The sequence below is a fragment of the Cyprinus carpio genome, chromosome B1 (assembly GCF_018340385.1).
Source record: "Cyprinus carpio isolate SPL01 chromosome B1, ASM1834038v1, whole genome shotgun sequence".
In the NCBI taxonomy this organism is placed as follows: domain Eukaryota; kingdom Metazoa; phylum Chordata; class Actinopteri; order Cypriniformes; family Cyprinidae; genus Cyprinus; species Cyprinus carpio.
The window spans coordinates 15,532,198-15,556,885 of record NC_056597.1 but is presented as its reverse complement, the minus strand read 5'-3'; the positions used below and the strand labels follow the sequence as shown (position 1 = coordinate 15,556,885).

Here is a 24,688-nt window from a genome sequence, read left to right as displayed (position 1 = left end):
AAACACAAACTGAGCACCTTTTCCTCTGTGTGCAGAAGGACGCCCACACACTGTATTTGGAACAAGAGCTGGAGAGTCTCAGAGCCGTGCTGGAAATAAAGACCAACCAGATACACCAGCAAGACAAGAAACTCATGCAGATGGACAAACTGGTGAGAATATGCACACCTGTAATAAATATGCATTAGATGCCCCTGTAGCTTCCTCGGGCATTATGAACCCATCAAATTCGGGTTACGTTTGCCTGTATCACTGTATCTTTTAGCCTTTGCCAGGTCACCTGCTATCTTCATGTCAAGTAGCTTCCTTGTAGTCCTATTACATCATTTATGTCACTGTAAGATATTTACTTTAAAGTAATGATGCTGTAAAGAATAGTTCACCCAAAAATTTTTTATAAAAATTTCTTGAATCACTGTACAACACAAAAGAAGATACTTTGAAGAATGTTTTTTTCCATAATGAAAGTCATTTGAGTCCAAAATTATATTGGTCCCTACACCGATAAAAATAATTTTGTGGTGAAGTAAATACTACAGAAAAACAAATACAAATTCTACATAAGAAAATATAGTTCAGGCAATAATAAAAAAAATTATTCTATATCAGTACTCAATTCAAGCTAGTAGAAATTAAAGCATAAATATCAGTGTTATAAAATTAAGTAAAACCTTCTCAACTTTTCTGATACTGGTGTTCTCATCTTTTTTTTTCTCTCTTTTTTTGTTTGTTGCTGTTTTCCAGCTGTTTTCCACTCTGTTTTATCATTGCTTTTGTTGTTAGGTTTAATAACATTCATTTTTTAATCAAAATGACACATTCACACTCAAAAACGGTCAACAGAATGTTGCTGTCATTGTGTATTGTGTATCTAGTATTGAGGTCTCTGTGTTCAGATGAACGCTGCATTATTAATTAAGTAGATATGGTGTCTACATGATATCTATTGCATTATTCACTTCAATGTTTCTGAGTAAAACACACTTTAAAAGCGTGGTTTGATTCAGTGCTATACTGAGTAAAAGAGCCTTGACTAAGTAAAAAATACTCAAACTATTACTGGTCAAGCTAAAGTTACTTATTTTCTTTGTTAAATTTGCTTAGGTAATTTGACTTAACTCTATATGTGAAATCACATATAATTAAGTAATATCTACTCAATTTCTTTATGAACCTCAAGTTCAATAGTATGTAGATTTTATTCGACGATAACAGGTAAATTGTACAGAGCAGCAACATTGTAAATCAAGTAAATCTTACAAGCTTTATTTTTCAGTGTACTGACTGTATGTGCAAAAACAATGATAAATATAAAATATCTCTTGTGTTCTGCAGAATAAAGGTTTTTTTTTTTTTGTAACTTGCCACATTTATACTCTAACACAGAAATCTATAAAGACAAAAACTGTCATGTTTAACTTAACTTTGGGTTTACCATTGGTATAGCGTGTTTTTGATTAAGAAATAATACATTCATGTTTTTAACCTTGTTTACAGATTGATGATAATTTGAAACTGGAAGAGTGTTTAAAGAAGGTCCAGCAGGAGAACGAGGACTACAAGGCTAGGATGGACAAACATGCTGCACTTTCAAAGTAAGTAGATTTTTTTGTAGGCACAAAAAAATTAGTCTTTTGAGTATTTCTTGGATCCAGTATAGCATTTTCTTTATAACATCAGTGTATTCAATTCTCAAAGTGGAGATTTTCAAAAAAAAAAAAAAATCCCCTTGTTTGACTGTAGGCAGCTCTCCTCAGAGCAGGCCATGCTTCAACAGACCCTACAGAAAGAGTCAAAGGTCAACAAACGGCTATCTATGGAGAACGAGGAGTTGCTGTGGAAACTACACAACGGGGACCTTTGCAGCCCTCGACGCCTCTCACCCTCCTCTCCTTTCCACTCGCCCCGAAACTCTGCCTCCTTCTCCACAACCCCGATATCACCCAGATAACCTCTGACCTCTGGTCACGCTTGCTCAGAGGCACCTATGGACCTTTTTGGCCATTTTATTCCTATAATAGGACTTGTACAGTTTGTAAAGGCTTGTAAAGTTTATAAATGTTCCCTTCCCAGTTAAGACAATGATGCACGGTTGCACTTCTAGATCAAGGAATTTCCTTGTTCAGTTACACGCTTGTTTGTTCTTTATTGTCTGTCTCTCCCTCCTTCAATCTCTTTCACAAACATACACAAAGATTTCTCTGAGGAGGGAACATACCTCAGGGCGTGTACATAAAGTGTCTCTTCCTCGGACTGCCATTTTCTTTTACTTGTGCTCTTTTATGCTTTTTTTTTTATTTTATTAAAATGGTTTGTGCATAATAAGTCAAGGTGTAAAGCTGTCATTTTCTTTGTATGCTGACACTATATGATATTTGCAAAAAGGATGGAAAACAGAAGTCCTCTGTTTGCTGGGATTGACATTTTACAGCATGAATAGAGAAAGGAAAAAAGACGTTTCAAGAAAGAAGCTTAAATCTCAACCACACCTCTGAACTGGAGTGCATATACTATAGATCCAGATCTCTATTCCTGATATTGTGGAATGTATTTACTTCTCTCCCAAACTGTGTCCAGTGGCCCACACATCCAGAACGCTTAAGGTGTGAATGTGTCCCTAACTCAACCACAGTGCCCTTCTTTGCTTTATTTAATTCTTATTTTTTTAATTAATGCATTAAATTTCTGGATGTTTATCTATTTTGTATTGTTTATTTTAATGCAAACAGCACACAGAGTTTATTATTATTATTTTTTAAGTTTAGATTTTTTTTTTAAATAAAGTACATATATACATTACAGGAAATATAAATAAAAATATGTTTGTGAACTCGAAGCTTTCCAAAGAATTTTATCTTACAGTTTGACCAAGAGAGCATGATTTTATACTTTATACATAATTTTTATTATTGTTCTTTGCCCCACCACATTTTTTAAAAATAAATAGAATGTTTTTAGGATTTGAAAAAAAATGACACTTTCAGTGCTATGGAAGGAATAGTCTGCCCAAAAATTAAACCACTTTTGGCTCCCATTGACCTCTATTGGAATTGTTTTTTTTTTTTTGTACGTGCAGTAAGTCAGTGGGAACCAAATCAACAATTTTCAAAATATCTTCTTTTGTGTTGCAAAGAAGAAAGAAAGTCATACAGGTTTGAAACGGCATGAGGAAGTGGACTATCACTTTAACCTATTCTGCCACCTTGTGGTTAAAGCTAAAACGATTCACTGTAAATGGAACGACAACTCACGACGAATCATCATAATTGGAAATGCGAAGTGAATGCTCGTTTGGAGGAGTGGAATACTGACAAGTTATAATAGCCTATACGGTTACGAACAAAAATATATTTTATATAATATGTAGTCTTTGTAAATTCTATTGTAAATTCTAATATTAGCAAAAGTTTTCTTGTGTTTAGGAGTTGAAGGTACACATTTTATTGAGCTATTTTTATGTTTTTGTATTTCCAATTTTTTTATAATATAAAAACTGGGGATAAATGAAAGCAAAACAAACTGTATTAAGTATTAATAGTTACATTTAGAGAACATGTTGACATACTGTGTTCCATTTAATTTATTCCTTAATTTTTCTTTAAATTTGTCATATAAATATGTCTTAAGTTTTAAATTTACTTTCATAAAACCTGCAGAAAACCTATTATTAATCACATAATAACTTTCACACTATAGAGCTTAAGTATTTCTTTCTGGTGTGTGTAAAGAGCCTGAGGGGGCACACAGCAAAAAAGCCAGTGTACAATGAACTCAATTCGAGTCAAATTTAACACTCCTGAAATGTATATGTGTCACACGCTTCTGTTGGATTACAAATAAACTCTTTCAGTGTTAAAATGTACTCTCTGAGTAATGTACATATTTCACACTTTCGAAAGTGTTATTTTAACTCCAAAATGGAGGGAGTCATATATACATTTCAGGAGTGTTAAATTTGAGTTAATTGTGTGGTGTTCAGGTTCAGGTCCGTTTACCCCTCAAGCGCGGTGCCCGGTGCGACCGCACCAGTTGTGACAATACTGTGAAAAATATTTCAGATGGGTCAGGCGCGCACACGAGCAAATGTCCCGGATGTGACTAATAACACTCAAAATGTGCAATGTGTAATATTTACAGAAATGCAATATAATATACATAACTATGTTTTCAGAGGTGTACCTTTCTTAATGAACCATTATGTTTTTATTACCTTAGATTGAACAATATATATCTACATACACCGCGGGTCCCCTTACATGGAAGTGGCCACCATGTTGGTACAGTAGCTCAAACTGCTCTACAAAGCGCGTTTAGTCACTTTGTTGTTCTTGCGAATAAAACACTGACACAGTGATGAACAAGTACATTAACATTCGCAATTACATCGATTTATTGAATAATTAAGTAAATATAATTCCTTAATTTACCTTTGTAGTGAATTTTTTTTTCTTTTTGCTTGTCTTTAACTGTATCGGCCACCGTAGCTTCTTTAAAGGGAGGGGTGAGCGGGGGACTGCGCCGTTGGTTGCAATTCGCAACCTCAACGCTAGATGCCGCTAAATCTACACACTGCACCTTTAATAGAGGTAACTCTGCGTATTTACACCGACCAGAGGGTGCTGTTTACACTAGCTAGTGTTAATCCTCTTAAATTCAACACCATAACTTTAACACTACTCTGAAAGTCCATAACACTAGGATTTCAACACTGGATCTTTTGCTGTGCAGGAATGATAGATTATAAAGGGCATGTGTGTGCATGAGTCAGTATCTCACAGGAATGACCATAACTCACAGTATTTGCTTATTGAATTGCACTGAGAAAATGCTGACTGCATGATATCAACAGCCTGCTATGGATCAATAAAATAGTATGCTTCATATTCAGTGGTTGTGCAAATAGCCCAAAGCTCAGCTATTTCAGTAGAAATATGTCTAACAGTAAAAATCCATAAATGCACCTTTTCAAAAAGGATCTCATTCCCTGATGAACACTCGTGAAGGTCTATTCAAAATGGGTAGCCAAATGAAAGCATACATGTTGTCTTGTCCTATGTAAAATCAGGCTGGCCATGCATTTTTCAAATAATAAACTACTATTGTTATTATACTAGGGGGTATTATCCTTAAAATTATTTCCCAGGGTAACAATTTGGTTAGGCCTATGTGTGCATTTTTCATTACATAATATCACGTTATTTTGAAATTCAATCCATTTAACCAGAAATATTTAAGTTTTTACCTTGTTTTTAATTTATTTAAGTATTTAAACTCTTCACCATCATTTCATCAGTCACATTTCTCTGCATCTGTACTTTTAAGACTTTGCGCATAACTTCTTCAACTGTTCCAAATGCTTCCGAGAGATAAAATAGTACCACACTTTTGCGGTCTCGATTTGTTAGCTAGCTTAATCTATTCAATGATGTCTTTTTAAAATATAAAAATACAACTTTTAATGTCAAAATATGCAACAAATAAAAGGAAATCTACAATAAATGTCGGTTTAATGAAAATGAGAGCGGTATCCTTTCGCCTGTTTGTTTGGATATGGGCTAAAGATGGCCGCGACTGGAGAGGTGGTCACTCCAAGTGGAAGGCACATTACGCATTGACACTTTATCTGGGATTTTAATAAACTACATATGATAATTATTTTCATGTTGCAGTAATAGTTTGCCTCAGCGTTCAAGGTAAGTTTCCTGATTATTCAGTAAAACAACCTGCTAGCTGTGATCTCTCAGTTGTTTCTCTCAACTTCTGTTAACGTTAGCTTGCTAACGTTAGCTCACTCACTAAAGACATTCAAAGTTATTTCAAGAAATATCAGCATATTTCGTATCTCGGAGTGAAATACCACTCAAATGTGAACGTTTTGCTCTCGTTTTATTATTATGGAAAACATTTTAAATGGGACAATTGGATCTGGGACGCTTGAAGGTGGACCAAGTGGATCGTATTATGTGAGAGAATGATGCACCGGTCAGATGCCTTTGTGTCAGGTGGACAAGTTTAAGAACAACCAAGCCCTATGTCAATATAGAATAACACACCATTGAGCTAATTCGTGATTAGCTTCTAATCTTTAAAATAAATATATTAATCAGACTTGAGATATTTGGTTTCGTTGTTGTGCCTCGTGTTGTGTTTGTTTCTCTAAGCCGGGAGTTTTCGCGGGGAACTAACGTGAGAGTTCCAAGGCTAGTGCTAGAGGTTACCATGGTGACAGACCAAAACGCTTTCACGCGCTTGTTAAAGTCTCTGTCAGTCATTATTCTCGAGGATTTTATGTCTGTAAGGGAGCTTGTACTTAATTTATAACAACCGTTGGTTTGTAATATCGTAAATTAACGTTACTCTAAACGTATTCAGCACAGTTTCACCTGCACAGGTGAAAGCGCCTATGTAAGAGAGAAGGTATTCAGCACAGTTTCACCTGCAGAGTTTTGAGAGTTTGTGTGGGAACTGAGCGGCTTGTACTGTGCCTTGTTGACCGGGTTAACCGTTTTACATAACGGACTCAAATGTCCTCTCATTGACAAACGAGCAGATTATAAAAGACTACTAAAAACCAGACTTCAGGGCACATTCTACTGATCCCCCGTTTCTCGTGATGCGAATTCGCAGGAGAACAAACTTGAAAGCAGCGAAATGCGAAATTTTTCGGAGAGAAGTAGTAGTTTGGTAGTTTTTTTAAGGTGAGTTGTGGTTTTTGGAGTTTAGACTTCTTTTGGGGAACAAAGAGCAGAGACGTCGTTTTTGAAAAGTAAGTCTTTTTGAACATTGAGAGTAGTAGTGTTTTTTTTTTTTTGAGTTTTGTTTGTGTTAATGTGTTATTTTTTTTTGACGTCATGTAAGTGGAGTCAATACCATACTGAATACATAAGTTATGTCAAGATACAATTGTATTACAATTACTGCACCATGGTATAGCCACAGAACATTTTTTAGGATATTACAAGAACTTATACTGCGGTGAAGGTCTGTCATTATCTACAGTTTATTCAATATGCAGTTTATTTGTAACACATTTTGTTTTTGCAATGATCACTCAAGTGTGGTGATCAAACACTTATAATGACATGACAAAGATATGTAATGGACGCAGGGCATTTGACAATAAACTTTATTATCCAGAATGGGTCTGACATCAGTGCACTGAACAGTAAAGTTGACATTTATTCAACTTTATTTCAATTCAGTTGACCTATAAGCCCTGCCCCCTAGTTACTGTTGCTCCCTTGGACAAACAAACAGAGCTGCTCACTCTTACAATGAAAGCTCTCAGTGTGAAAACCTTGTCCCACTAAGGTTTTGCACAATTTTGGACACAGAAGGGCCACCATTCAAGTGGAAATTAAACATTCCATGGAGGGATATATAAAATATTGTTTTATATGTTTTATTTTAAAATATTAAAAATAGGGTGGGTAACTCTGAAGCGAGGATTTACAGATCACAGTGCAAACAGAAGTCATTTTGCTCTGTTTTATGTGGGTTTAGGAAATTGAATGAAAAGTAAATTATATTGCCCATCCTTTCAGGAAACCTGGAATTGGTGTTACAAGTACCACAAGCACATAGTTTTTCCATTTTTGTAGCATAAACACCATCAAACCAATGAACGCTTCGACTCTTCCAGTGTTTCTCTATGGCTTTGAAACCTAAAGATGTCTGAGTTCACCTCCCTGTGCAACTGATACTTGACTGCCATTGGCTCATCTGCATTCGCAGGAGGGGCTTACCAATAGGTCAATTCCATTCAACTTTATTCTGTTTATTTCACTTTGCAACATTCATTCACGGATTTGCGCAAAGACAAAACTTACTAGAGAAGTGTGGCATAATATATCTCTGTAAATAAATACAATTTAAATTCATGTCTTGTGCACTTTAATGCCCTTTGAATGTAACTTGTATGTTCCCTTGGAACTGGAATCATGCTGGAATACCATGTGAAGTCCACTTCGCAGGGCACATACGGTCGAATAAGACACTGTGTTCAAAACTCGCGTTTGAATCGTCAGTGGCAAATTCTATAAATATAAAACATTTACTTACAGACTGTGAGTCAGAAGTGCCAGACTGTCCTAGCAAAGTTGGAACTGCCCCACTTTACAGCCTTTGATCACAGACCCATTGTAGGCTACTTTGCAGGTTCAGGAAACAGTCCTCCATAAAATGCGTCACAGGGCGTCACACACTGTTGGCTTGAGTGAGGAACGGCCTGCGGATTCATCAAAGGAGTGGCCGGTGGGCTTGTGGCAACCACATGTGACGACCCCAGGCTGGACTCCGCTTTGTCCATAGTGAAAGCCGATATGGCGATCCACAGCGCGAAGTTGATTTATTTCCTCAGTGACCAGCATGGATCAGCTCTAGGCATGACGAAGCAGATATCATCCTCTTTTGTTTGTCCATAGTGAAAGCCATGTTTAAGAAGGTATCATACAGGATTTCAAAAAGATGGCGGCAGTGGCAACAGTGAGAATAAAAGTTCCGCCTTCTTTCTTTGCTTGAACATTTGGGGGGTGTTATACAAATCTTCCCACACAGGGACATAGACATGTGGGGGCGTGTTAGAACGAGGCGGTTTAGGAGGGCATGGACAAGCCTTAAGAATATCTCTTTGGATTTGAGACTTTAGTCTTTGCAACTTCACAGATCTTCTTTATGCACCAAGAGCTTGTAACACTCCAAAGAGAAAGGAAAAATTTAAATCGCATCATATGACCCCTTTAAAGCATTTTATCCAGGTTGCCAGTAGTCTCGCGTAGCCAGACCTTCAGACTGCGGCTGAAGGTCTGGAATTAATGGTAGCTTCTTTGGCCAAGGCCCGCCCATGAAGCCGTTTGACCGACATGTCAAACAACCAATCACAGTTCGTTTGGTTCAGCATCACATTTCGGGGCGTGGAAATGTCACCACAATAACAGAGCGATGTGTAAAACTCTGACGTATTTGAAAGATTCTGTGCCGCAAACTATGTAATTTCACCATTTACAAGCACTTTATCTGCGTTTTATGAACTGTAAATAAAAAAAAAATATTCGTGTCGGTGGCATATCGGCGGCATATTCGCCGATACCGATATATCTGCAACAGGCTCTCATATCGGCCAATAAAATCTGCAGAATGATATATCGGTTGGGGTTCTAGTTGACTTGCTCAGTGTGGCGTCATATATGTTGCTTGGCAGCTGGTCAAACAAACCTCAGCCCCTCAAATGAAACTGTCACATCAAGAAGCTGTGTGGCTGCACCGTGTATAAGAGTTTTCTGAGAAAGTGGATTGGGTTATGCATTTCTTTAGGTGAGGTTTGTGTAAGTGTTCATTTGGTGGTTTTCTGCAGGTTCTGATTGTTTATGATGGCGACGGGCGGCACACCATTTGAAGACGGCACAGATGAGCAGGAGCTGCACAACTGGAGCATCTCCAATGGAAGCTTAGATGACCGACTCAACAATATGGTATGATTCAGTCGCACTGATACTTCTGCGTAACAGGATCATAAGTGTGTGACAAGGATGAAGTTTGTTTGTAGGCCAACCCGGAAGTTAGTATCACTCTAGTTCCCTCAACAAAAAGTCAATAGGTTTTTTCTGTTGGCTTTTGGAGTGTTGCAGAAAATAAGCTCTGTGACCAATAAAAGGTCGTGAGTCTTAGATATTTTGTTCATCAAGATAATCTTCACGAATTAACATGACTTTTATACATTTTAAACACTTAGCTGCCCTAGACACTTTGTATTATGTATGGGCGCTTTTTATTTAACTTCTTTTGGACTGATGCACTGCAACACCCGCTGAGTGCCATTATACAGCTTGAAAGATCAAAGACAATTTTTAATATAACTCCGACTGGATTTTATGGAACGTAATATACACTTAGGAGTCCTCGAGGGTGAGTAATTTATGGGCTAATTTAAATTTTTGACTGAACTAACCCTTTGAAGACTTTATTTCAGGCATTCAAGATCCCATTAAAAAAACCCTACCGACTTTCGTACGATGGAAACAGAAGGGCATTGTTTCTGGGTTTTAGGACTCTTTTCTTTATATTTTAGGCTTGTGAGCTGTTCACCTAATGCTCAGTTGATTAAACAATAAAGCTTTAGCAAAACCTCATTAAACTGTGCCATCATTTATGGTTTGTAAATGTTGATCCACTATTCTCTCAGGATTGGGGAGTGCAGCAGAAGAAGGCAAACCGCTCCTCTGAGAAGAACAGGAAGAAGTTCTCTGCTATGTCAGAGAGCCGGCTAACCAATGACATTTCTCCGGAGTCCACTCCTGGAGCAGGACGACGGAGGGCACGCACGCCCCATTCCTTCCCTCATGTGAAGTACAGCACTCAAATGTCTGTGCCTGACCAGGCTGAGCTCGACAGACTCCGGCAGGTCATAAACTTCACAGATCTAGATGAGGTGAGTGGGGCTTTACAACCAGGATCAGGTTTGTAGCACACTTTGCTGACTCATTCATTCTGGCTGAAGTTCTAAGCTTCCTAATGTTTCAAGACAGGAAGTTCATGGATTTGAACTAGTTCTGAAGCAAATCCTCAGAAGCAAAGACTTAAACTCAAATACTCATTATCAAATAGATCACTATCGAATTCAGGTCAGCTTTAAAAGAAAAAGTAAATGTCAATGACATCATTTGGTAAACTAAAATATCACTTTTCACCCCTACAGAGAAGTATTGGCAGTGACTCTCAAGGTCGAGTCACTGCAGCCAACAATCAGAGACAGCTGTCAACTGAGGCCAAGAAACCATTCAACTTCCTGCCAATTCATCTCAACACTAACAAAAGCAAAGAGCCCCCTGCATCCACTTCTACACCTGGGGGCAAGGAACCCAAGAAACAGAGTCATGGGAAAGAGCTGTTTGCCCCAGTGCCAGCCGTGGTTAAAGAGCCTTTTAGTCTAGATAGTGCCCAGCGGTTTGGATTGGAGGATGAAAAAGCAGAGCTTTGCATTGACAGCAGTCAGGTAATTTAAAGTTTAATGTCTTTATAATGTCTTTATATTGTCTCTAGGTGTGTGCATGTGCATTTGTCATTAGGTGTGTTTACATGGACCATTGTATTCTGATTAAAATCAGTTTATAAGTCCAATCTGTATGCAGTGTGGCATGTAAACACCACATCAGAATAAAAATACCCCAACCGATTGAAATTTCAATCGGGTAGAGAGGGGAGGGATAAACCTTTTCTAATCTGTTTGACAGGACATGTAAACATTTGATCAGAGTGAAAACCGAAAGTGGAAAGTTTTGCGCATGTGACGTATGACACACAAAACAAGCTGATGTTGTTGTTGTTCAATCTAAAAAATTAATGTTGTCAGTATAAAATACTTTTTCCACTCTTTCAGCCTTTATTTTGAAGTCGCGATGAACAGTTATCATATTTAGAAAGATAACAATGTATTTTCCTTTGTTGGCGTAGGTCTATAAATAATTTGTTTATAAATCTGAAACGCTATAAGCAACTTAGACTCACATCATATGCAAAGATGGATTTTGAGAAGATACGTGCATGTTAATTATTACTGATTGTGTGGAGCAGCATTTACTGTGAACAGAGCCGCTCTGAGATTCAATTCAATTCAATTCAAGTTTATTTGTATAGCGCTTTTTACGATACAGATAATTGCAAAGCAACTTTACAGAAAATTAAGTTTCTACAATATTTAGTAGTAGCTTATCAGTGGTGACTGTCAGTTTATGTGTGTATACGGCAGAAATGTTCAGAAAAATCAATAAAAGACGTAAACAAACGGACGATTAACACTATTAACAGCAATTATGCAATCAAACTTATAGCAAAATGTGGTAGTTCTGTATGTTGTCTCTGGGTTAGCATCATCTGAGGTCCTCTGAGGGGTTGGCATCATCTCTTCTCAGGTGTTCTGGATCCAGACTGGAGCAAAACAGAGAAACAAATAGAGACATAATTAGCGTAGCTGCTGTTCCAGCCAAGTAAAATGAATTAGTTTAACCCAAGTTAAAGAATAATAATGCGCATTTGATCAGATATAACTGCAGTCCAAAATTATGAGATGCATTATTTGAATGCTTGGCCAAAGAGGTGTGTTTTTAATCTAGATTTACACAGAGGAAGTGTGTCTGAACCCCGAGCATTATCAGGAAGGCTATTCCAGAGTTTGGGAGCCAAATGCGAAAAAGCTCTACCTCCTTTAGTGGACTTTGCTATCCTAGGTACTATCAAAAGTCCAGCGTTTTGTGACCTTAGGGAGCGTGATGGGTTGTAGCGTAGTAGAAGACTAGTTAGGTACGCAGGAGCTAAGCCATTAACGGCCTTATAGGTAAGTAATAATATTTTGTAACTGATACGGAAATTAATAGGTAGCCAGTGCAGAGACTGTAAAATTGGGGTAATATGATCATATTTCCTTGGCTTGGTATGGACTCTAGCCGCTGCATTTTGGACTACCTGTAGCTTGTTTATTGAGGATGCAGGACAACCACCTAGAAGTGCATTACAATAGTCCAGTCTAGAGGTCATGAATGCATGAACTAGCTTTTCTGCATCAGGAACAGGTAACATGTTTCGTAGCTTGGCAATGTTTCTAAGATGGAAGAATGCTGTTTTTGTAACATGGGAAATATGATTTTCAAAAGACAAGTTACTGTCTAATATAACACCCAGATTTCTGACAGTAGAGGAAGTAAGAGTACATCCGTCTAATTGCAAATTGTAGTCTACGAGATTCTGTGTGATGTTTTCTGGTCCAATAAGTAATATCTCTGTCTTATCTGAATTTAATAGGAGAAAATTATTGGTCATCCAATCTTTTACATTTTTAACACACTCTGTTAGCTTAGATAGTTTTAAAGTTTCACCTGGTCTAGTTGAGTATCATCAGCATAACAGTGGAAACTAATCGCGTATTTTCTAATGATATTACCAAGGGGCATCATGTATATTGAAAATAGCAGAGGACCTAGGACAGATCCTTGTGGCACTCCATATTTTACTGGTGATAAATGAGATGACTCCCCATTTAGATAAACAAAGTGGTAGCGATCGGACAGGTAGGATCTAAACCATCTTAAAGCCTGCCCTTGGATACCTGTATAGTTTTGTAATCTATCTATGAGTAGCACTTGTAAACCTCCACGCATATAAATAAAGGGCATATTAAACCTGCAGGGCATGTATTTATTAACTGAATCGCAGCCTTTGTGAATTCACAACAGCACTATGCTTTATTGTAGTATAATAGCCTAATGCTTTTCATGGATTCTTGTCCATGGAATTCGCCACTTACAGTATTTTGCCAATTCATAGACACAGGCAAAATGCATTTATTATTATTTTATTTTTATTTTTTTTTATAATTGAGAACTTAAATTTATTAAAACCTGATCACTTTATAAGGTATTTATGTAAACACTGTAAACACTTTCGATGTACCATTAACAATCTAGATTCAATTTTAAAACTTTTTTGATTTCACCTCTATAAGTCTCTTTTCCCTCATTAGTCTGAAACCATCAAGCTTCATGTATTATTAATGCGAACTATTATTACACTGCCTATTCAGAATAACAAGGAGGCTGTTTGTAAAACACTTTAGAATGATTTTCTTTTAAATATTAAAATTAGATGGCACAACTTAACTGTGTTCATTAGAACATTCCCTCCTGTTGTTTCGGAGCAAAAACTGGAGCACAGATGTGTCAGTGTGCAGTGTGCACTCAGAATTTAGGCCAGTTTAAAAATATGCCACTGTCCGTGTGAGAGCTCTTCCTCTGTCTCTTTCTCTGCTCTTCTCTGTCTTTCTTTGCATCTCCTGGTATCTTTTCCATCTATTTCTCAGTCTGTTTGCCTTTCTATTTGTTTGTTTTAGTTCCTTCTCTGCTTGTGCACCTCTGTTCACTTACACACAGTTTCTTCATTCAGGTGGTCAGCAAACTGGTGCAAATTCGTGAATACATCGGGAAGGCCACATCCATGAGAGACGACCTGGTGGAAAAGAATGATGTACCTGCAAATGTGGAACGTCTCTCTCTCCTTATCACTCACCTGAAAGAACAGGAGAAGTCTTACCTGCGTTTTCTTCAGAAGATGCTGGTCAGTATTTCTCTCTCAGGTCTTTAGAAAGTTGTTATTGTGTTTTATATGCACTTTAATGACAATAATACATAATTACTTTTTTTTTATTAATTTAATATATATATATATATTTTAGTTTGTATGAATCATTATTCAGATGAATATAACAATAATTTCTGGTACTGTATGATTTTCAGTGGTTGGTGGTATTGTATATATGCATCTAACATGCTTAAGAAATGGTCATGCAAATTATCTTAATCTTCAAATAGTTATGTATTATCTCTGCTTTTTAAGATGTAAGGACTCTTGACTACTGCCTAAGTATCCAAAATAGGACTCTGTGTTTATGCTTGTGATTGTTTAATGGTGTAAATACAATTATTTTTGATATGACTGTCACAGAGACAGGTGTGATTTCTTAAGACCTCTATTTCAAGTAAATTTGTCAGGTAGAGGCATTTTGTTTGTGGTTTTCTTTAAAAAAAAAAAAAAAAATTACAAAGAGGTAATTGAAAATCGGCAAGTATGAAAATATTAATCATGAGTAAAACAACTAAATTTGTACATACATAAATCAGAAGGCCACCAGAGTGCTGCAACAGCATATTAGCTGCAAAAACAAGACATTTTAGGCAAGGCATTTTAATGTAGTTTGAGAAATATGGAACCTTCTGTTATAAAATTGCATTTATGCATATTTATTTAGCAGACTAAAATGACAGAAAGCAGAAGCATATTTTGTTTGATAATGATTTCTGTCATTTTGAGATGTCATGAGAGAAGAAAAGGATGTTGGATTGATTGTTGTGAGGAAGAGAAAAGGGCAAGTCAAATGATTATAGAGGAGTCAAACGAGTGCATCGCTGCTGACATTTGCCCGATGTTATATACCAATTTCGGTACCAAAGCAAAACACAAAAACATGCTAATTGAACAACATAATTTTTTATTAGTAACGTTAAACAAAAATTAAATATACAAAACCAATACAATTCTTTATTCTTATTTAAAATTTTTACAAGTTTTTCCACAAGTAATAAAAGTATGAAAAAAGAACACGAGTTTCACCCAAAAGTTTAGTCATGGTTCTGCTGCCACTGAAAAACATCTGTAAACTGTTGTCTGTTTTAGTGTTTGCTGGAGTGTTTCAGGATCTTCCTCAGTCTGCAGCCTTAAAAGGAAAATATAATATACTTAAGTAAAGCAGTGGGCTGAGTCTGACCAAATGCAACATTAGATCATTGACACCAGCTAAAATATAACTTTTCAGTAAATAACAAACCTCAGCTTTTATAATAAATTTATAATAAATATAATAAACAAGATTATATATTAAAGTCCACATGAAATCAAATTTGACTATTTACTTTACTAGCGTACATGCTAGTCTTGATGTGAACAATTAAACCGTGTAACTTAATCAGCTAAAGAAATTGTATGTCTTGGTAATCTTTAATCTAAATCTGAACATTTACTTCTGTTCTGGGATGGCATTCCCTATCTGATGACGTCAGTTTGATGGCTTGGGCAGAATATCCTTAAACACACCCCTCCAACCGTTATGGTGGCTATAAGTTAGAGATGAGAGAAAGAGCGCTAAAATAAAACCATGCCTTCTACTCAATATTCCGTTTCAGCTGGAAATATGTCACTTCACTAGAATAAAGTCGGCAGCAACTTCCGGTTCACACGGACTTTAAAGAGCAGGTCATACGGGTTTTAGAAAAATATCTCTTTTGCATTTTGCAGTTTGTAATGTAGCTATCCTTAAATAAAAACAAAAAAAATCAAAAAAGTGCATGATGAATAAAGATAATGTCTCTCAAAAGAGAGAGTCGGTTCTGAATCGCCTTAACGAGTCGTTATATTTTCAAATCTTTTGCCTGTTACCCGTATACATCACTGGTCAACACATTTGCATAATCCCTGCCTGCCCGCGAAATACAGACACTCTGACCTGCCCACAAACACTTCCGCTAGTTATTGTGTTTACATCATGTTGAGAAGACGCCGTGTTCAAGGATACCACAGAAATACAGTTCAAAACTTTTGTTGTGTGCATGTCATTTTATCAAGAACTGCTTCTCTAATCTTAGCTTTTATCTTCGTTGGCTTCTAATCTTCTTTCTTAATTTGGACTAACAAGTGTCTCAGAACCACAACCTGTAAGTAAGATTGATGTTTACATTTTCAATTGAGTGCTCAAAATATCAAGTTTTTGAGCTATTATGTGATGTATACCTAGTGCAGCATTAGGTTTCCAGGTGAAGCACAATATTACTGTCTTACTGACGTTGTTCTAATTACTTAGTTTAATAATAAAGAATGTATTGTAGCGCACAGACTTTATAATCATAGTTATTATTAATAGTTAGTTATTATAAAGTGTTTTTGTATTTTATGTCATCATTATAAGAATGGATTGGAGCACTATATTACTGTTTTATGTAAAGGTGCTTTGTCAGTGGTACCGCTGGCTAACTGGTTCAAGGTCTCCTCTCTGTGCCAATCACAGCAGGCTTGGCCAGCTGACCAATCAGAGCAGGTTTATGGAAGGGAGGGGTTTGCTCCAAACTTGCTTGGAATGAATTGTTCGAAATCATTGGCAAATGACTCTAATATTAAATGTAAATTCTGAGAAAATTACAATGTTTTCTGACCTTAGATGCATTTAAACCTGTTGTTGGGGACTCCAACACAATATTAGGATGCTTTAAAATACCATATGACCTGCTCTTTAAGTGTATATCAAATAGATGGAAACTGTATTATAAAAAACACTTTACAATAAGATTGCATTTGTTAGAAAACATGACCTAACAATAAACAATAGTTATATGGCAATTCTTCTTCTTAGGGTTAATTTCAAGGTCAATCTGTTAAAATTATTTAATGCACAATGAACAAACATGAATGATCAAGTGTTTGTATTAAATAACATTCACAAACATTAATGAATGTTGTAAAAAATATTTTGTTCACTCACTGTAAGATGTTACTAGATCTAACTCATGTTAGAAAACATTTAGTCATTGTACAGTAAAGTCAAAATAGGAGATAAAATTTGACTGTACTTTAATTTAATCGAAACTGTTCATATTTAATTTTAAATGGCTTTTAAAACCTGCTAGAGATATTCAGCCAAGAATTACAACTAACTAACGTTTTTCTGACAGACTGAAATAAACACTGTTAACCATACATTTGTACATACTCTAACATGCGTATTTTGGATACACAGTTCATTTAAGCCTCTGGTGTGTACAAATAGTAAATACCATTATGTTCTCTTGTTTTTTACAGTAATAAAAGTTATAGGAGCATTAAATAGTTAACAGAAACTTCATTCTAATGCTCATTATATTAGCGTTAGCCGCGCTTATGCTAACAATTTACTATGGCTGCATCCGAAAACTGAAAAATGCTGCCTTCGGAGGACGCATTCCAAGGTAGGATGGCATCAAGGAACGTCCGAATTCAATGTTAGTTTCAGTTCCTGTCTCCTGAGATGCCTTCATTTGGCAGATTTTTGAAGGCAGAATAGATGTATCCTTCACTGCCTTTGATATCCCACAATCCTGTGTGTTCCATTCTGTGACCGTTAAGCCAAAAAAAAAGATGGCATCTGAAAGTTGCGGTCGATGGTCAGTTTGTGTGTATGTTTCTGATCAACGTTTTTCCACTTTTTATGTAATTTCTAGCGAGAAATTAATATTGCAGTAATGAAATATCCAATTAGTTATCACCAAAGCTCTCTATACTTTGCTGTAGATCATTAAACCGTTACTCTGCCTTAGAAGCCTGTCCAAAATTAGTTTCATGAGGTGCCTTTGTGCAAAAACGCTGCCTGCAAAGTCACTGCCTGATATGGCAGCGAGTCACCTGCCCAAGTTTTCGGATGCAGCCTATGTATACGCTAATGTTGATGTTATTTCCATCCGACATTCAAATTAAAATATGGAATGATATTCATAACAGAAGCTCTTAATATTAAAAATGTAATTGAAACTTACCTGCTTGAACTTGATTGGGGTGTTTTGTTAGTTTGATGCGTTTCCTCCTCCTAGGACTCACCACTGTAAACAGCCAAGAGGTTGCCAGATTTTCACTACAAAACCCACCCAATCGCGTTTTGAGAGGGTCCCCCGTTAAAAATTGCGTTCTGGGGTTAAAATACACGTGTTTTGGCGTGGTTCCCCTGGTAAAAAGGGGCTAAACATCATGTCATTTGGGTCGCTTTTCAACCCACGGACATGGAAAAACAACCCGTGGCAACAGTGTTAAAGTAGCCCAATTCCACGGGAAAACCCCGGACTTGGCAACACTGGAAGAGGATAGCTTTCGGATAGCGCATCAAGAACCTGGTTGATCGGGTACTCTGTACTAGCGGTACTTGAAAAAAAAAAAACTGGTACCGTAATGTTTTCATTTTTTTTAGTACCGACTTGGTACCGAAATACTGGGTCTCTTGACAACACTATGTACATTGCGTTATCCACGCAAAATTGTTGAAACTAATAATTGCACATTTTATTCTGATTTTTTTTCTTTAAAATAATGCATTAACACATTAACTACAAAACAATTAGATTAATTGTGATTAATTCTAGATCTATTGTCAGATTGCACAAAATTGATCAGCAGTCTCTCAGTAACCTGAATCATACCACAGATATGCAGTGTTAGGCTTTGTTCTTGGTGGCATAGGCTTGATAAATGTAGAGCTCAAATCTAGGGCAACATGTCGCCTTCCTTCCCCTCAGCTTGTTTTTGCACTTCAGTGTGACCTCGCTGGCTGTGTGCATATGTTTTTGAGTGTAACGCTCAATAAAAAATGTATATTTTCCAGGTTTTTTGTATTGAGCTGTTGCCTTTGTTTGGTTTACTCCTTGGTATAAATACCCAAATGTAGCAGTATAAGCAAGTGTCTGAAGTTTCTAAATTGGGTCTGTTCTGAGCCCTGCCCCTCCTCCCTACGCTTTACAGGCGAGGGAAAATGAGGATGATGATGAAGGTGCCACAGTGGACTCTGCAGTGGGTTCAGGCTCAGTGGCCGAGAGCACGTCTCTGAACCTGGAGCCACGCTCTGAAGCCTCCAGTGCCACTGTGAGTACTCACAAAGGCCCCTTCTCTCCTTGTGATGCCTGAACTGAACATTGATCAGGATGCAACAGGCATGCAAGGTGGAATCTAGAGCTCATGTTTTGTAAGCGTAGTTGGCTATGTGGATTGCTGATTCCTCTTAACAGATGGGACATTTGTTTTATAGTTATTTATTTTTCTAGTTTGACCTGTTTTTCTAGGCTGTCATTGAAGGTCATTGGTGTAGTGTTTTATAATTGACTCTTTTGATGGTGTTTTTTTGTATGAATTAAAGGGTTAATCCACCCCAAAATGAAAGTTTTGTCATTAATCACTTACCCACATGTCGTTCCAAACCTGTAAAAGCTTTGTACGTCTTTGGAACACAATTTAAGATATTTTGGATGAAAACTGGGAGGCTTGTGACTGTCCCATTGACTGCCAAGTAAATTATACTGTCAAGGCCCAGAAAAGTATGAAAGACGTCATCAGAATAGTCCATCTGCCATCAGTGGTTCAATATAAATTTAATGAAGTGACGAGAACACTTTTTCTGTGCAAATTAAACAAAAACAGTGACTTTATTCAACAATTAGTCGCCTCTGCGTTAGCCATGAACAAAGCTTTTACGGGTTTGGAACGACATTGGGGTGTCTTGACTTGAAGTGATTTATGACAATTTTCATTTTGAAAATTTAACCCTTTAATGGCAAATTGTTACATTAAAGCAACACCGTATTACTCTTTATATACAGATTGTGTAATTTTAAAATGTGTTTTTGGTGAGAGACTGCAGGAAGAAATTTTAAACCGACTCATTTCCATGGAACTGCAAAATGATGTTATTTGAAGCGTATGCAGTTTAACAGGTTCTGCTTTTTAGACGCTGCCCTTTTACTTTCTTTTTATCTTCAGTCAATGAGTTGATACCATTCTTAGATGCAGAGTGGCTAATTATCTGCTGCAGGTTTAACTTGGTATCAGGGCTTGAAAATGAAAAAAAATTAAATCGATTCACTCCGAGCAGAATCGATATTTTAACATTTCTTTTCCTGCGTTCCTATGTATTATTACCGTTCCGAAACAGGTTTGAGTAGAAAAAAAACAGTTAATAGTTAATAACTAGGGCCGTGCGATATGAAAAAAAAAAGCCATCTCGATTTCTTTGATCAATTTTGCGATTTCTATTTTAATCACGGTTTTGAGCCGCACAGACATACTTTAGTCATAAATGCATTCAGTGTGAATTTGAAACATATTACCAACAGAAAAACAATTAGAGCTTTATCAAAAAGGTAAAGTAAAGGAGTGACAAAATTAATAATTAATAAATTTATTTAAAATTAATAAATAAAAAGAAAACAGATAGAATAGAAAAAGAATAGAGCAAGCTAGTGTTAGAGGTCTTTTTTTTATAACTGTGTAATAAATGAAAAGAAAATAGATAGAATACAAAAAGATTAGAAAGGTAGTTAGATTTTTTTTTTTTTTTTTTTTTTTTTTTTAAATAGAATTAGAATAGTGAGTGCAAAAGTTAGAGGGTCAAATAAAGATGGAAGAGATGTGTTTTAAGCCGATTCTTGAAGATGGCTAAGGACTCATTATTTTATTTTGATAGTGTACAGGCTGCAATGTTGCAAGTTTTGTGATTTTGAAGATTGTTGAAAATTTATTTGTGAGATATCATTTTTAATTGTCTTGATATTTGGTTAATGTCAAAATAAACCGAAACTCAGGAATTTTTTTTCTTCCGCTTTGTTAATCTGTTTTATTTAGTTTTCTCCGTTCACAGAAGCACTGCATGTTGATCTGGTGATAGTGTGGTCTCTTTCACTATCCTCATAACTAATGCCGATGCATTGCCATTGCGACTTACCTATGATGAGTTCACAGCTGAACGCGGGCATGCACAGGCCATACTACTGGAATTCGTGATTGGTTGACAGCAAATGTCAAATATTAAATGGAATGATAAAATAACTTTATTAATCTGGTTAATGGCCATTTCAAATTTTCGATGCTGTTTGGAACTATAAAATTTTATTTCGTTTCTATTTCTGGTTCTGTTCCTGTCAAAATTCTGTTCGTTTCCACTTTTCATTTTTGTTCTCGTTCCTTGAACCGGTTCAGAGCCCTACTTGGTATTATAGAGTTTGTTTGAGGACAAAGCAATCAAAAGCCTCACAAGGAAAAAAAGTGCTTTAGAGTTTAATTACTACTATTTTGGGGTTAATGCTTGGAGAACAGCTAATTCTGTGGATTTATAACTGCTGATGTGATTATGCAACACAGGTTCAACAGTACATATATTTCCTGCTAACCTTTGGCTGTTTTGAGTTGTTGTTTTTTTTTTCTTAAAGACTGGTCTTTTTTCTTTTCTTTTCAGTTACATAAAAGGATTGGACAGATTTGAATCTGAAAAATAAGTCTGATTACCCCTTGTTCCCCTTGTAACTAAACTACTTCTTAAAACACAGCCCATACTGGCCCTTGGTCGGGTCAGTAAATTATTATTTTGAGTTTAATTTAAGAAAAACATTAAATTTACAACAATAGCTAAAAAATAATGTAGATATAATTTAATTGCTTGTCCCATTTTTGCTGAAGACTGATCCTAACTGATGTTTCAGAGAAGATCAATGAATATGTTATTCCATCATCACAATTCACACTAACAATGTTCAGTACTTCACAGAATTCAAATTATTGGCAAGGCATTAAAACCAGTTTACAAGATTAGCTAATGAAAGATGCATTCTTGTATATTTTCTTGAAAGTGACAGTTAAGACAGCTTACACTCTGGGCCTTGGTAAGCAGCAGGGCTCTGAACCAGTTCAAGGAACGAAAACGAAAACCGGAAACAAATGAAATTTTGACAGGAACAGACCCAGGAACAGAAACGAAATCAAATTTTATAGTTCCAAACAGAATCGAAAATTTGAAATGCCCATTAACCCCTTAATTACGTTATTATATCGTACCATTTAAAATGTGAAATTTGCTGTCAACCAACACAAATTCCAGTAGTATGGCCTATGCAAATGTGACGCTGAAGCCAACAAGTGAAATGTCCGCCCAGCTGTGAACTCATCATAGGTAAGTCACAATGGCAATGCACCGCCCTTAGAGTTTATCTGAAGATAGTGTAAGATGAATTCAACAGATCACATGCACCTGTAGCGCTTCTGTGAATGGAGAAAACAGAAAAACTATAGGCTTACATAAAAAGGAATATAGGCATATACACTAAATATATTTCACTTAAATCATATTGACAGATTAACGAAAGGAAAGAAAAAATGTTCATTGTGACTTGCCTTAAACTAGTGATTTCCTCATACAGTGAATAGTCAAAGTAGTTCTTTTTACGATTAATCGATGAATCGGTTTATGTACTTATATTTTAGTTTTGCCCATTTTTTTTTCCCAAGTAAATTATTAACAAAGGGTCTTTATCATTCAACATAGACTTTTTAGAGATTTTAAACCATTTTGCATTGTCATATCCTCATCAAAAACATACCTGGAGTTGTGTTTTTTTATTATGTGTTGGTTATCCTTTGTCAAACTCTTCTGCAATCAAAAACACTGACCCATACATACTCTAGCAAATTTCACAAGGAGGTTTCAAGTAATGTTTTCACCATGGCAGTCCTTAGGGCTCCTAAAGTAGTTTAACATTCCGAACAAAGCTTATTAAGGAATCTTTCAGAACATATTTTCACGAAGAATAATAATAAAACAATAATATTGCAGTAAATTGCATTTTATTTTTTTTTCCTGTAAACACACAGCTTATACCTGGGAAACAGCTTTATAGCTTATGCTGTGAAATTGTTAACAATCCTTCGAACAAAGTGCCAATGGCATGAAACCTGAATGGAACTCACATTTTAAAGTAAAATTTAAAGTAAAATCCATCAGAAGGTTGTCCAGAAAAAAAATTTAAACATTAACCTCTCTCATTCAGTCATAATTAGGCTGCAAGACTGAATTATGAACTGGTAAACGACAAAGCTTTAAATGTTAATTGTTAAAAAGCAATGTTATCAGCTTTTACGACTAAACATTTGCAAACAACTTTGTACTGCAGAATCTGCACAAATAAAAGTCTTTGCACACTGTGATTTTCATCGGATTTAAATATGTAGTGGTCCTTTTAACAGTGCAAAATTCAAAAATGTAATAAAGCGATAAAATGTTAAACAAAACAGCTTATGCCTGAACTGACAGGAATTCGCACTACCTGTGGGAAATGAGGCAGAACACTATTCACTCATTATTTGAGAAAAACTTTGTATTGCAGGGCAAAAAGGTCAACATGTCCAAATGTTCAGGGCTTAGGCTTGCTTTTTTTTTTAGAGGATATGTTTCCTGCCGCAGAAAACAGCTGCAGTTTACAGGTTACTCTTCTTTTTTTGAAGGCTCAAAGTAAAATGCTCCCACACTTTGGATGACTTCGTTCGATTAGTTTTATCTTCCACTTTTTTCTTTTTCTTTTTCTTTCTCGAGCTTACTCCACTGCCGCCTGCCTCACCCATCACGCTGAATGCTGCAGAGACGCTGTGCGGGAAGCACGTGACATAAAACGGGGCCAGCTATTGGCTATTCGCTGCTTCTCCTGCTGTACTGGCTGAGTAAAACCTCAGGTGGCTCATTACTGCCACACTTTGGTCACCGCAGATTTTAAAATATGCACGAAATGAGCCGCTTACGGCAAATAAAAATTATTTAGCAACGAATCGATTACTAAATTAGTTGACAACTATTTTAATAATCGATTTTAATCGATTAAATCGATTAGTTGTTTCAGCTCTAATTGTGACACGTTCCAAAGTTTTTGGAAAGCGTTGGTATGACCATTGCGCCGACGCCTTATGCGCCACCACAACATAATTTTTCTATATTGAAGCCTGTACATTATCAAAATAAAATACAATTAAAGAAACAAATAAAAAAGTTACACTGCTCTGTTGTACAAAATTTGTTGCATTCAGCGTGACCGCGCCTCACTGTGCTGATATAGCAGATGTGAAGGATGATGTTTTATGTCGATGAAAGTACAAACATTATATAATAAATAATATTTTAGCATCCAGATATGTCGGGAACATGGAAACATTTGGATTCGTGCCGAATGAGAGAAGTAGGCATCAGCTTCACCTTTTTGGATTGACGTTTTTTTAGCCTAAACTTTAGAGGATTTGTTACGGAGAGAAACTAATAACTGTTTTTATAATGTTTGTAAACATTTTGCTTTAGCCAACAGGCATTTTAGCCTTCATTATTTCGGAAAGTAATGGGGCTAATAAAATGCGATGTGAGCCTTGACTTATGTTTTTTTTTTTTTTTCATTCTCAAAATGCATTCTTATACAAGTGTTTTTTTTAACAATGCATCAAACATTTTTAAATATCTTAAAAATACTTTGATGTCTTTAAAGTGTTGATAGAATTTTTTTTTACATTTTTTTTTTTTTTTTTTTTAGCCTACATTTGTACATTTTGTAGAAGTGTTGAT

General features: G+C 36.2%; 2 protein-coding genes across 10 annotated transcripts in view; both read left to right on the top strand.

Moving 5' to 3' along the window:
- Positions 1 to 2,330, top strand: part of LOC109058735 (microtubule-associated tumor suppressor 1 homolog) — a 52,407-nt gene extending 50,077 nt beyond the window's left edge. For all 4 annotated transcript variants that reach the window (XM_042716709.1, XM_042716711.1, XM_042716710.1 and 1 more), the window contains 3 exons: positions 36 to 152; positions 1,498 to 1,595; positions 1,744 to 2,330. In XM_042716709.1, the coding sequence (XP_042572643.1) occupies positions 36 to 152; positions 1,498 to 1,595; positions 1,744 to 1,951 (423 nt within the window). In that variant the 3' untranslated portion in view covers positions 1,952 to 2,330. The remainder of the gene's footprint in view (positions 1 to 35; positions 153 to 1,497; positions 1,596 to 1,743) is intronic.
- Positions 2,331 to 5,546: 3,216 nt separating this feature from the next.
- LOC109070841 (pericentriolar material 1 protein-like) overlaps positions 5,547 to 24,688 on the top strand; it is a 37,952-nt gene continuing 18,810 nt past the window's right edge. For 4 of the 6 annotated variants that reach the window (XM_042716703.1, XM_042716704.1, XM_042716706.1 and 1 more), the window contains exons 1-6: positions 5,547 to 5,693; positions 9,353 to 9,470; positions 10,181 to 10,426; positions 10,694 to 10,990; positions 13,930 to 14,100; positions 19,072 to 19,191. In XM_042716703.1, the coding sequence (XP_042572637.1) occupies positions 9,366 to 9,470; positions 10,181 to 10,426; positions 10,694 to 10,990; positions 13,930 to 14,100; positions 19,072 to 19,191 (939 nt within the window). In that variant the 5' untranslated portion in view covers positions 5,547 to 5,693; positions 9,353 to 9,365. Of the gene's footprint in view, positions 5,694 to 6,741; positions 6,767 to 9,352; positions 9,471 to 10,180; positions 10,427 to 10,693; positions 10,991 to 13,929; positions 14,101 to 19,071; positions 19,192 to 24,688 lie in introns of those variants that run through there. The other 2 variants (XM_042716702.1, XM_042716705.1) reach the window with 2 other exon arrangements.